Source organism: Akebia trifoliata, chromosome 11 (genome assembly GCF_017979445.1).
Source record: "Akebia trifoliata isolate Shusen 1 chromosome 11, ASM1797944v1, whole genome shotgun sequence".
NCBI classification, from domain to species: domain Eukaryota; kingdom Viridiplantae; phylum Streptophyta; class Magnoliopsida; order Ranunculales; family Lardizabalaceae; genus Akebia; species Akebia trifoliata.
In genome coordinates, this window is record NC_141385.1 from 48,080,284 (window position 1) to 48,093,076 (window position 12,793).

General features: G+C 35.0%; 2 protein-coding genes across 2 annotated transcripts; both read left to right on the forward strand.

Annotated features, from left to right (window-relative positions):
• Positions 1-8,565: 8,565 nt before the first annotated feature.
• LOC147392262 (adenylate-forming reductase 03009-like) lies at positions 8,566-10,218 on the forward strand. Its single transcript, XM_086459160.1, has 3 exons — positions 8,566-9,362; positions 9,447-9,957; positions 10,009-10,218. The coding sequence occupies exons 1-3, from the start codon at positions 8,566-8,568 to the stop codon at positions 10,216-10,218; spliced, it is 1,518 nt and encodes a 505-aa protein (XP_086315286.1).
• A 719-nt stretch (positions 10,219-10,937) lies between these two features.
• LOC147392263 (uncharacterized) lies at positions 10,938-12,708 on the forward strand. Its single transcript, XM_086459161.1, has 3 exons — positions 10,938-10,953; positions 11,025-12,181; positions 12,421-12,708. Exons 1-3 carry the CDS (start codon positions 10,938-10,940, stop codon positions 12,706-12,708), a joined length of 1,461 nt encoding a protein of 486 aa, XP_086315287.1.
• The last annotated feature ends 85 nt before the right edge of the window (positions 12,709-12,793 follow it).

Sequence of the window (12,793 nt, forward strand, 5' to 3'; positions counted from 1 at the left end):
AAATAATGCCTATTTTTAAAATAAAAATGATTTTATGATTAAATTTTGACTTAAATCTGTATAAATTGAATACTAGAGGAAACTCAATGAGACTAAAAAAAAAAATACAATTTTAAAATTGGTATTTTGGATGGATTAATGAGAAAACTAATTCATAAATGGTAGAATAACGAATCTAAGTCTAGTATATTTCATTTAACAAACATGGCATAAAGGTTCTCATAAAAAAATAAGGAATCAAACTTTTAAGAAAAGTTTTTCTATAAATGGATTGATCCATTTGAGAGTTGAGAGAGAGATTTGTATACATTTATTTTTTTTTTTATGAGTTTTTGTTAGAAAAAATATAGAGGAGATGAAGTTGAAGAAGAGAGAAATAGATAATAGAAGAACGGAACTATTTTATTTTTAAATAAATAATATATATATATATATAGGGTCACGTTCAAGGGCCAACTTTTTGGCAAAACATTTTTTAAAACATGAGTTAGAAGTTTTGGAATGGGCTGATTTTTGGTGAGAATGATCTACATGGGTTAGAAGTTTTGGAATGGGCTGATATTTGGTGAGGATGATCTTCTCACCGTAGAGATCATTCTCACCAAAAATCAGCCCATTCCAAAACTTCTAACTCATGTTTTGAAAAATGTTTTGCCAAAAAGTTGGCCCTTGAACGTGACCCTATATATATATACTTCAGATTAGTTCGATTCTCGGATTGGTTCGGTTCTCGGATTTATCCAATCCAATGTACACCCCTCATATTCAGCATTCAACAGGGTTAGGTTGTGTTTGGTTCAAATGTAAATCATACTCCCAAAGGAGCACAAAAGGTACATCTTGTCTGATGTTTGGTTCAAATGCTATTTGGGCTTTTTATTTCCTCAACGTGGATATGTTAAGAAGTCTTGTTGATTTATTTTGTATGTAGAAGATTGCTGTTGTTAAATCTTCTTTTAGCTATATGTTAAATACTGAAAAGAGCTAGACATTCTGCAGATTTTAATGCTATAATATAAATATATTTTGATTGATACATTACCTCTGTTTATATACAATATTTCCTATTGTTTATATGTCGAGAACTTGCAGATTTTGGCTACAAAATTGGGTGGGAGCGCACTATTCAGCTTTTGTTTCTTTATGAATTGGTTAGTTCTGGTAAGATTAGTTCTCATTTCTAATGATAGCTAGCTTTAAAAGAACCTATAGTGAGCTCAATTTTTGTCCTATGATTCAATTCGTATTCACCATTAATTAACATTTTTCCTCTTTCTTTGGCTTATACATTTGTGTACGTTGATTACCACATTTTGAAACCTACTTTTCAATTAATAAGGCCTGTCAAAGCTGTTTGTAGTGAAATTCTCTCGGGACAGTTTCTTGAGCTTCTACTGATATTCCTTAATATGTTCAGAATTAGTTCTACAAATTCAAAGTAACATAGCCTATATCTCACACGATTAAAACAAATGGATGGTATTGGGACATTTTTAAAGGTTTAGTGAAGATGCACAGAGAATTGCTGCTGGAAAGCCAAGTGGATGTCCCCTTTTCCTATTCTTCTCTATGAGTTCCCGTTCTAAATGTTGGATGTTGCATTTTTCATGATTTGGACTTATTGGTCATCCAAGTGAGGTGCCTTGGATAGTGTCAAGGCAATAAAAGATTGGGTATATGGTGGCCCATTATATATATTTTTTTTCTACTTGTATTTTGTTTGGCTCATGAAAGTTTATTCAAGTGCAGCTACTTAATGCAAGTGGGAATGATCGAAGAACTTGCTTCTGTAAGTTGGAATAATAGAATATGGCGGCCCATTACATTCAACTGTTTGAATGTCTTCTTCAAGGATATGGGTTCAACTGTTTGAATGATTGAAGAACTTGCTTCTGTAAGTGGATTTTTTTCCCATTTATGATTAAGCATACTTGATCAAGCATTGATTGCCTGATAGTCTTAAAATCCGTGTCTCCATATTCCCCTTTGATAGTTTACATATCTGTTTGATTGGCATAGAATAACTATTGAATTTTATAGAGATCATCATGATTTGGATTGTATTTGTTGGAAAAAGACAAAATCTGGGATTGGAACTCTAGTTCTACTATTATTTGATACCAACACATTTCTGGGGGTCCACTATTTAGCATTTTTATTTTGGAGTCATATGACATAACATTAATTTGGATTGAACTAAAAGAGGCTCAAAACTGTTCTGTTTAGAGTCAACCTAAGAAAATACAAAGCTAACAATGCACACCAAATGAGGTGAAAGAGTGACAAGTAAGCAAAATCACAAGGCAGAGAGAGCAATACAAGGAACACAATGACACTCCATGGGCTACAGGTGTAGGCTACACTTAGGAGAAAGTTTGTCAAGCTTTGGTCCTCTCCACTAACTTAGGCAATCTGCTTATTCTCAATGAACACTTTTCCATATAGCACCCTACGACATATGATTTCTTATAATGGCTTCAGATGTTTTTTGCAGATATTTCACATGGTGTAGGTTACGAAAAGCATTGTTGAACATAGATTGTGACCCCTTTCAGATTTAAGCATTTATTTCATGATGGTCAGGATTAATTCTAAGAAATTGACTACAAATGCTGAAAAACTGAAAAACCAACTTCAACTAGTTACAGCTCTTTAGGCCTAAAGAGGTCTAAAAATATAACTAATTGAAATCAACATCAAATTCAGCTTTCAAATATGATAATTCCATCTAGTATTGGTTTTCTCAATGATTGAGTGCAAAACCATGTTAATTGCTTCAGTTTTAATATATTATTTTATTTCTAACTTCTGAGTAACATGAGTTTAATTTCTTATATATATATATATATATATATATATATATGTATATATTCGAAACATGTCGAAGAGCAGAACAAGCTGTGTTGAAAGGACCATTGATGAAGCTTGAGAAAGGTGTGTTCCTGATCTTAATTTGTCTATATTTGTTGGTAGAGTACATTTAGTAGTTCTCTTAAATACATGTACTTAATTTAATTTTTATTAGATCATTCTCTTTTGATCAAAATTTATGAGAAGATGATGGTCATTCCAGCATATAATCTCTGAAAATATGACTATATAAAAGAGAGTTCTCTAATTATATAAACAAGAGTTACTAAAACATTTAAAACTTCCTAAAACAGAAACCCCATAATTAGAACACCCCTTAAGAAAATATACACACAAGTACCAAAAATTCCAAAAAATATAGACACAGATACCACTACTTCACAAAATGACGGAAAATTTCCCTTCTCTGACTGTCTGACCTATGCCCCCATCTTAGAGCCGTAAATCATTTGCCTCGGGATACACACATTTTTTAAAATATGATTATGCATATCTTGAGGCAAATGATCTAAGGTTCTGTGAAAATCATTACACTTTCACAAAATATTTAAAACTTCACAAAATTTTCCAATTTTTCTAAAAACTTTGTTGAACTCTTCAAATCAGCGATTTGCATATCAAATCCAAGAATTGACATTTACCAATTGAATCATGATAATTTGACTTACCCACGTGGCATATTCAATTGACACCCTTGACGTGATAGGTTCAAAAATCGTAGATCTACTCTCCTCTGTATAAGGATGTTCACAATCCTCTATGTTTTAATTAGTTGAATATATTAATAACTTATATATATTAGAAAAAAAAAAGATACAGCTAGAATGTAGTACTAAATAGTTTCTTCATGCAGAATGTTAATGTTTTTCATTCATTTCTGCTCATAGAAAATAAAATGTTACTAATATTCATTTTCACGTTCCATATGATATTATTTATTGTATATTATTTTTAATATATATATATATATATATACTATTGTGGCGGATAGTATTATCCGCCGCTATATGTGTTAGATTTTATTTTTTTTTTAATTACCTATTGTAGTGGTTTTAAGTATCCGTCGCTATATGGGTTATATTTTATTTTAAAAAAAATTACCTATTGCAGCAGTTATTTGTATCCGCTACTATATGGGTTATATTTTATTTGTTTTAAAAATTACATATTGCAGTGAATTTTAATATCCGCCACTATATATATTATATGTTGTTTGTGAAGAAAATGATTTATTGCAACGGATTTTAATATTCACCGCTATATATTATCTATGACAGCAGAACAAGATATCCGCTGCTACGTTTAGCGACCAAGGCAACACCCTCGGATCCCAGTTCCACTGCTCATGTGCCGCAATAACTTTTATCGAAGGAAAACCTCCCCTGTAACGATGGAAAAATCTGCCATTGTAAATCAAAAATGTTGTAGTGGATTCATTGACTGCCTAGTGGCACAATTCAACTGTTTTGTATTCTTATAAGACAAATAATAGCTGGCTTTTTATTTAATAGGATCCTTTGGCACATTAAAAAATTAAATGAAATCTCAACTATTAAATAGCGAATCCAATGATCAAGTTTTATATATCTTAAGAATGCATGATGATCCTCACAATATGTGCTTTATCTCATTGGATAGTGTCTTTTAATTTGTTGGGATTTTGTGATTTTTCATGACTAATTTTTAGTTAATGACCAATATATACGTGGTTGAGTACCTGGGTTTCATGAGAAAACACATAATTCAACGGTCGAAATTCTTACATATCTTGATATGACACATCTCAGAGGCACTTTTCAATCATCAAATTTCAAGTTTACTCGGTCCAGGTCATTTGGTGTTGGGTTCAATAACTCTTTCGAGAAAACACATGATCCTAGTCGTGAAAACAAGAAATCCAATCATCCTGAATTATACTTATCTAGAAAACATATACATTGCGATTACTAATCCGAATCATTGGTTTCGTGTTTACACAGTCGAGATCATATGTTTTTACTATGAGTCCTGGGAACCTGGCCCATATCTTCAATTGTTCCACTTATCTCTACAAACTATTCTTATTTTCCCTACTAAACGCGTTAAGAGAAGATCGATAGGGACTATGTCTCATTTACTTTTTATCACTGAGGGCCGGTCTTGACATCTCATTGGAGAAGCAGATTTATAAATTGCTGCCGACTCCCTTCTCCTTTTTTTTAATTAATTATAATTATAGATAATTAATCTGACCAAGTCATTGGACCCATGTGCCCCACATTATTGGATTGAACCCACAACTCCAACTTTGGTTGATACACTCAAAAGATCAGCACTTTGAGCTGTAATGTTTTAAAAATTGATTGCTTGTCTGGGTTCAGTTGGATTTTGTAAAAACGCTGGTCCCATTTTCAAATTGGTTTGACCCAGTAAGCAGGAACAATGTTGCCACCAAAAGTAGAACTCTTTGTTTCTTCTTTAAAATCTCACAATTGTTCCAAAATAATTAGAAAGATATTTTTTTAATCAATAAGAAAAAAAAAAAATTCCACGGCACTAGACCGTCGAATTATAATGAATCAGGAACAAGCAAATCGACCTATTTTTGGATGGCTTCCTTGATCGTCGGAATAATTCTTTGGTTTCGACAAACTTATTTTCTTTTGGATTTTTTGACTCTGTGGGCCGTTGAATTTTTTTTAATATGTAGGCTTAGGAATGAAGAATTTCAAAAAAATTCACATCTGACAACTCAATCATATATGATGGAATCATCAAATATTTGATCTTTTCGATCGATTATGTGTATAATTGAATGTTTGAAAATCAAAGAGAAAATGAAAGAATCAATTTTTACAAAATTAATGGTTCAACCATTGCTTTATGAATTATTTTAAAATAGATAACATAATTCCTATACTTGGAAGGCTTTTCAATAATTAAATCTTAATAATACGCATTTAATGTTAAATTTTTACGAAAATAAAAGAAAGAACACATGAAGATATGAAGTTAATAATGTTGCTTCACTTCAGAGATTATTATTTATAAGCTTTAGGTATATTATTTGGTTTCCAACTTTGTAAATCTTATAAGATATTTACTTGCATAGCAATAAAAAATATATAAAATTTTGAAATTATTGCACATTTTCGGAGATTCCTCATCACAGTAGTGATTCGGTTCTTAAGACTTTAGCAGATTTGTGTTAAGTTTCTATATCTATATTCCTTTTCACACAAGAAAGAGTCATTGGAGTTTGGATCAATGTCAAGAAAGAGTCAAAGGTTTTTCCTTCTCCCATTGTAAAAATCGTTATGGACAATGCTTCCATGACTTGGTCGTCCAAGGTTTCGACCATCCCACATTCATTACTGCCACATACACTCTTTGGGTCCCACACTCACGAATCAATATTTTTTAGCGAAAGAACCAACCCATCAAAAACTAAATATAACCAGGATGATTTCTCACCTTTTTTTTTTTGAAAAAAAAAAAAAAATACCTATGCTATGATTTTATATATATATATATATATATATATATATATATATATATATATATATATATATATATAGAGAGAGAGAGAGAGAGAGAGAGAGAGAGAGAGGTTCGAGGGTCATATGTAAAAACATATGAAAAAACAATGATTTTTCAAAATATGGGTTAGAGATTTTGGATTGAGCTGATTTTTTGCAAGGATAGTCACTATGACGAGAAGATCATCCTCACAAAAAATCAGCTCAATCAGAAACTTCTAAATCTATCAAAAGTGATTTACAAATTATTGATAAAAATTGACAAAAATCGATGGTCCACATTCTAAATCACTTTTAATGGGTTTAGAAGTTTCAAATTAGACTGATTTTTTTTTTCTAATGATCTTCCCATCATAGAGATCGTCCTCACAAAAAATCAGCTCAATCCAAAATTTCTAACCCATATTTTAAAATTTTATAAATGTTACATTGTTTTTACATATATTTTCTCATATGTCCCTTGAACCTGACCCATATATATATATATGAATTGCTTGAATCCTTTCTTAAAAATTAGGGAAAGCTACTAAAAAATGATTAAATATTTTAATATTTACATCAAAGATTTTATTTTAAAAAAAAATTACCAAAAATGAATTAAGTTGCTGGACAATCCAACATTTTAAATGGAGGCTAAATTATTGGGATGTCAAAGCAAGCTATTAAAATGTTGGGCAATCCAACGTTTTAAGCATTCAAATAGCATTCTTGGTAAAGTAATGTATTTTAGCACATTAAAACGTTGGACAGTCCAACGAATTACTAAAACGTTGAATAGTCCAATGAGTTACTAAAACGTTGAATTGTCCAGCGATCTTAATTCGCTTTTGATAATTTTTATAAAAATAGATTATGTTATATAAATATTAAAAGACTTTACTCTTTTTAATAATTCTCCCTAAAATTCATCAACTAGGATGCTTTTGAATGTTAAGGTCCACCAAGAGTGGGGCAAAAGTTGATCCCACCACAACTTGAAAAAAGCTCATATTCGGCAAATTAGGGCGTCAACTTTTTTTTCTTCCAACGGGTTGAAATAGTCTAATCAATGGAGGACAGGAGAAATTCGACGGTTCTAAGCCGTCAAATCTAGGGAATATCACAAATTACGATGGCCCTAGGCCGTTGAATTTTTATTTTTAAAATTCAAAGGCCTAGACCTATCAAATTTTGTTATGAAATTTTACAATTTTCACATTGTGCACAATTTCCTATATTATACTTAATAACCTACCTAATTTGTTGTAGAGATTTTATGAATCATGCATATGTTATTTCTATTTGTTCTTGGATTGTCAGATCAATTTCTATAGTTTACGAATCTTGAAAGTGTCATTCTTTATGAGATGAGATGGTGAAGTCTACGAATCATAATGATTTTTCAATTAGAAAGTCTTCACTCGGCTTTACTTGCCATGGACACGAAACCATAGATTCTTTTTGTCGAGATACACAACTGCATAGATTTTATGAGAATGTGCAATTGTGTATCTCGAATGAAAGAATCGATGATTCTGTGTCCATGCCATGTCAATCAAGTATTGATTGATTGAAGATTTTCTAGTTAGAAAATCAGGACTCAAAATAAAAATATGAGTCCTAATAATATGACTCACTAAGTGGCATACTCAATTGACTCCCTGATGGGGACAAGTTTGGGAATCGTAGATCTGTATGCATTGGGATACACTTTTTGTGAGAAAGTGCAATCGTGTTTCCCAAGGCATACAGACCCCAAATTTGTCATGTCAAGGAGTCGATTGAGTATGCCACCTAGCGAGTCATATTATCACGATTCTAAAAACATGGCAATGGGGTATGATTTTCCATTGCTAGGTCCACATAATCATAGCAAGATTCCATGTGGCATCTTAAGATATGTGTGGCAATTAACTTATCATATATCTAGCTACATTAATAATTACTTACAGAATTATATATGTCAACTATTCATTATTTTTTCAATAAAGAAATTAAATTAAATTAATATGGGGCTCATCATGGGGAAATTGTTGGAAGACGGTGAAACACACGCTTGAGTTTGTTTTCACTTGTATCTCTTCACCTATATAAAGGTACCACCCCTCATGTTCTAATTTCATTCTCCATCTCCATCTTCATCCTCATTTCTCTTCACTAAGTTTCTTAGAGTTTGAAGAACACTAGCTAACTAATCATGGAGGAGAACAAGGTGGTTAGATTCTCGAGCTGTCGTGGAGTTGCCTTTGAGATCAAACCTAACAAAGTCAATCCATTCGCTGTCGCCGAACCTCCCCAAGAGGTACGAAACAGTGGATGGGATTGGCTTCCATGGACTCAGAAGAATTCTTTCAGAGTGTTTCCAACGTCGGGTTCAATCCGAAGATCGGTGAGTCGACCCAGTAGCCACTTTTGTGATCTAGAAATCGAGGATGACACTGCCAATGACATCGTATTCTTCGATATTGATGAAGAAGAAGAAGAGAAAGATGTGGAGAAACAGAAGGTAACTGATATTGTTATCAAACAAGAGAAACCTCCCAATGCACCCAAACAAAAGGAATCGAGGCTTTCGATAATACTTCTCGATCAAGGCCTCTTCACAGTCTACAAACGCCTCTTCATCGTTTGCTTCACACTTAATATAATCGGTTTGGTTCTTGCTGCCACTGGAAATTTTCCCTATGCGAAGAGAAAAGCTTCGCTCTTCTCCATAGCTAACATACTTGCACTCACTCTCTGTCGAAGTGAGGCCTTATTGCGTGTCGTCTTCTTTCTTGCAGTAAAGCTGCTTGGGAGACCTTGGGTTCCTCTCAGACTTAGAACAGCAACCACTTCATTCCTCCAATGTCTCGGAGGGATTCACAGTGGTTGTGGTGTATCTTCCATAGCTTGGCTTGTTTACTCTTTAATTCTCTCAGTTAGAGATAGAGATAACACTTCTCCAGAGATAATTGGCGTGGCGTCTACCATATTATCCCTTATCTGTATCTCTTCCTTGGCAGCATTCCCTCTCATTCGACATCTTCATCACAATGTCTTCGAACGAGCCCACCGGTTTGCTGGCTGGACCGCTCTTGCTCTAGTCTGGGTCTTTGTCATCCTCACCAAATGTTACCAACCTATCTCCAAAACCTATGACTTAAGCATGTCTAAGCTTGTTAAACAACAAGAGTTCTGGTTCACTTTAGCCATCACAATTGTGATAATTCTTCCATGGGTCACTGTGAGACGGGTACCCGTAAAGGTATCCGCTCCATCCGGTCACGCTTCAATTATCAAGTTCGAGGGAGGAGCGCAACCGGGCATACTAGGGAGGATTAGTCCATCACCCTTATCGGAGTGGCACGCTTTTGGAATCATATCAGATGGAAAGAAAGAACACATGATGCTAGCTGGTGCGGTCGGAGACTTCACTAAGTCCTTGGTTTCAAACCCACCGAGCCACCTATGGGTTCGACAGGTGCACTTTGCCGGGTTACCTTACCTAGTGAATATGTATGAGAGAGTGGTACTTGTTGCAACAGGGTCAGGTATCTGTGTGTTCTTGTCGTTCCTTCTTCAGCCATGCTCGGCAGATGTGTGCTTGGTGTGGGTGGCGAAGGGAGTGGAGCAGAATTTTGGGACGGAGATTAAGGAGATGGTGAGTGGGTTTCCGAAAGAGAAGGTGATTGTTCATGACACGGCTATTTCTGGTCGGCCTGATGTGTCGGCGATGAGTGTCGATGCTGCCAAGAGATGGAATGCTCAGGTGGTGATTGTTACAAGTAATCCTGAAGGGAGTAGAGATGTTGTGGATGCATGTAAGGCCTCTGGGATAGCTGCTTTTGGTCCTATTTGGGACTCTTAGGTTTATGGTATTGGCTTGCTTAATATCTTTATGGGAATTTGGTATTCAGTATTTGCTCTTTGATCTTATGTAATCAACTGTGATAAAAGGGAGAATAAGCGCAGAATGTACTTCTGTGGTCTATTGTTCTGTTTTGTATAATTATTGTTTTTGCTTAAATTCCACAATTAAGGCCTTGAGATCATGAGTTTCTTGAAAAAAAAACAAAGACAACCATACATCATTTCTAAATCCCAACATTTACTATATTATATGAATTCCAACCCTTGCAATGGATGAAATTAAATAGAGGTTAGAACCAATAAATATTGAACAATTGGTGCATGAGTTGTGATTAGGGGTTGATCGAACCAATGGTAAAATGTATAAAACATCAGAATCATCCCTGGTCTACTTTTCAATGGTTTGTAGACTAATTGGAGACTCAGATGATTTGGGGAGTCATCTTGATCATTGATGCAACTAAGCAAAATGTCATTATGAATCGTCCATCTTATTGACTCGTCCGACGATATTTTTTCTAAAATACCAGCTGAGTTTATGAAAACAGAGACCAGGTCAACCGATTTTGATATTTTTAATATAAAGCAATCACGTTCCTATAATTTAAGTATTTGTAACTAAATACTTTCCTTGAGACCAAAAATAATTTCCAGAAAACTACACATGCCCTTCCACTACCTAGTGTGTTACGTCAGTGTCCTTTTCTATTTTAGTCAATGGTAGTCCGGCAGGGTACTTTCGAAGCTCCAGGGGGTTAAGACAGGGAGATCCATTATCCCCATTTTTATTTCTGATTGTGACAGAAGCATTGGGAAAACTGTTTAGGAGGGGGGTGGAGTTAGGGAGGTTGTCCGGTTTTAGTGTGTCTAGTGAGGGCCCGTTGATATCACATTTGCAATTCGCAGACGATACCTTAGTATTCTTAGATCCCTCTAGAGAACAAGTGAGAGTGCTTCGGATTTTATTATGTTGCTTTGAAGCAATTTCAGGTTTACACGTCAATCTGCAGAAAAGCAAGTTGTTTGGTGTTGGTGAGGTGCAGGGTCTTCAGGTTTTAGCTACTACTTTGGGGTGCAGGAGTGATATGCTTCCATCGTCCTATTTAGGCTTACCTCTCGGGGCTCCGTATTGCAGTAAAAACATATGGGAGGGAGTTATCGAGAAAATGGAAATGAAATTGAGTACCTGGAAGGCCAAATACCTCTCAAAAGGGGGTAAGGTAACGTTGATTAAGAGTACTTTAACGAGTATTCCGATTTATTTTTTATCCATGTTTTCGATGCCACAATCAGTGGAGGTTAGGATTGAAAGACTTATGAAGAATTTTCTGTGGAATGACAATAACGGTGGTAAAAAGTATCATTTGGTGAATTGGAAGATAGTTTGCACTCCGAAGAAGAATGGAGGTCTGGGAATTCGGGGGCTAAGACTAACTAATAAAGCTCTCCTGGGCAAGTGGCTATGGAGATTTGGCGAAGAAAGAGATAACTTGTGGAGGAAAGTGATTAAGGCAAAATATGGAGAGAAGAGATTTGGGTGGTATAGTGGAGAGCCCACAGGGACTTATGGTTGTAGTGTGTGGAGAGGTATTATGAAGGTTGCCGAGAGGTTTGAAAGGGGAATCAGATACAAAGTTGGGACGGGGGATAAGGTCAGATTTTGTGAGGATTTATGGTGTGGAACTTCAACTCTGTCTACTCAATTCCCATCCTTGTACGCTTGCTCGTTGAAAAAGAATAGTTCAGTAAGACAATGTCTGATTCGGGATGGGAACACGGACTCTTGGGATCTGGGTTTTAGGAGGTACTTTAACGATTGGGAATTGACAAATGTTACATCTCTTCTAGATCTCCTCAATTCGATTCAATTAAGAGAGAACGAGCCAGATAGAAGGGAATGGCTCAAGGCTAAGGATAAGAAGTTTCTATTAAGTCATTCTATTATTGCTTGGTGCCGGAGGGTGAGATTTCTTTCCCCCCATCCATTGTTTGGTCCGTTCATGTCCCCTCAAAGGTGTCTTTCTTTCTATGGTTGGTCTCATTAGGAAGAATTCTCACCTTGGATAATTTGATCTATCGAGGGTGGATTACTCCAAATTTTTGCTTTCTTTGTTCTAGGGATGGGGAGTCTATTAACCACATTCTTGTCCATTGTCCTTTTACTCGAGATATTTGGATGTTTTTCTTATCCCGTTTCCAGGTGGATTGGGTACTTCCTTCATCTTTTTTGGCGCTTCTAGAGGGTTGGAGTTTAAATATATTTGATTCTAGAAAGAAGCTTCTATGGGCTATCCTGCCGTTCGCAATTGCTTGGGGTCTTTGGAGAGAACGCAATAACAAGATTTTTCATAGCAAGGAGAGCTCGTCTCACATTGTGATTTTGGAGATCTTGGGTTTGCTCTTCCTTTGGTCTAAACTGAATAGAGAATTTGAGGGAGTGTGTTTCCAAGACTTTGTTTTTAATTGGGATAACATGTGTGGTTTGTAGTCCCAAGTAGGACGTGTTCTTTTGCTTTCTTTCTCTTTTCTTGTTGTTTTCTTGTCTTGTTGTTTGGGGACTACCTCAGCCTTCC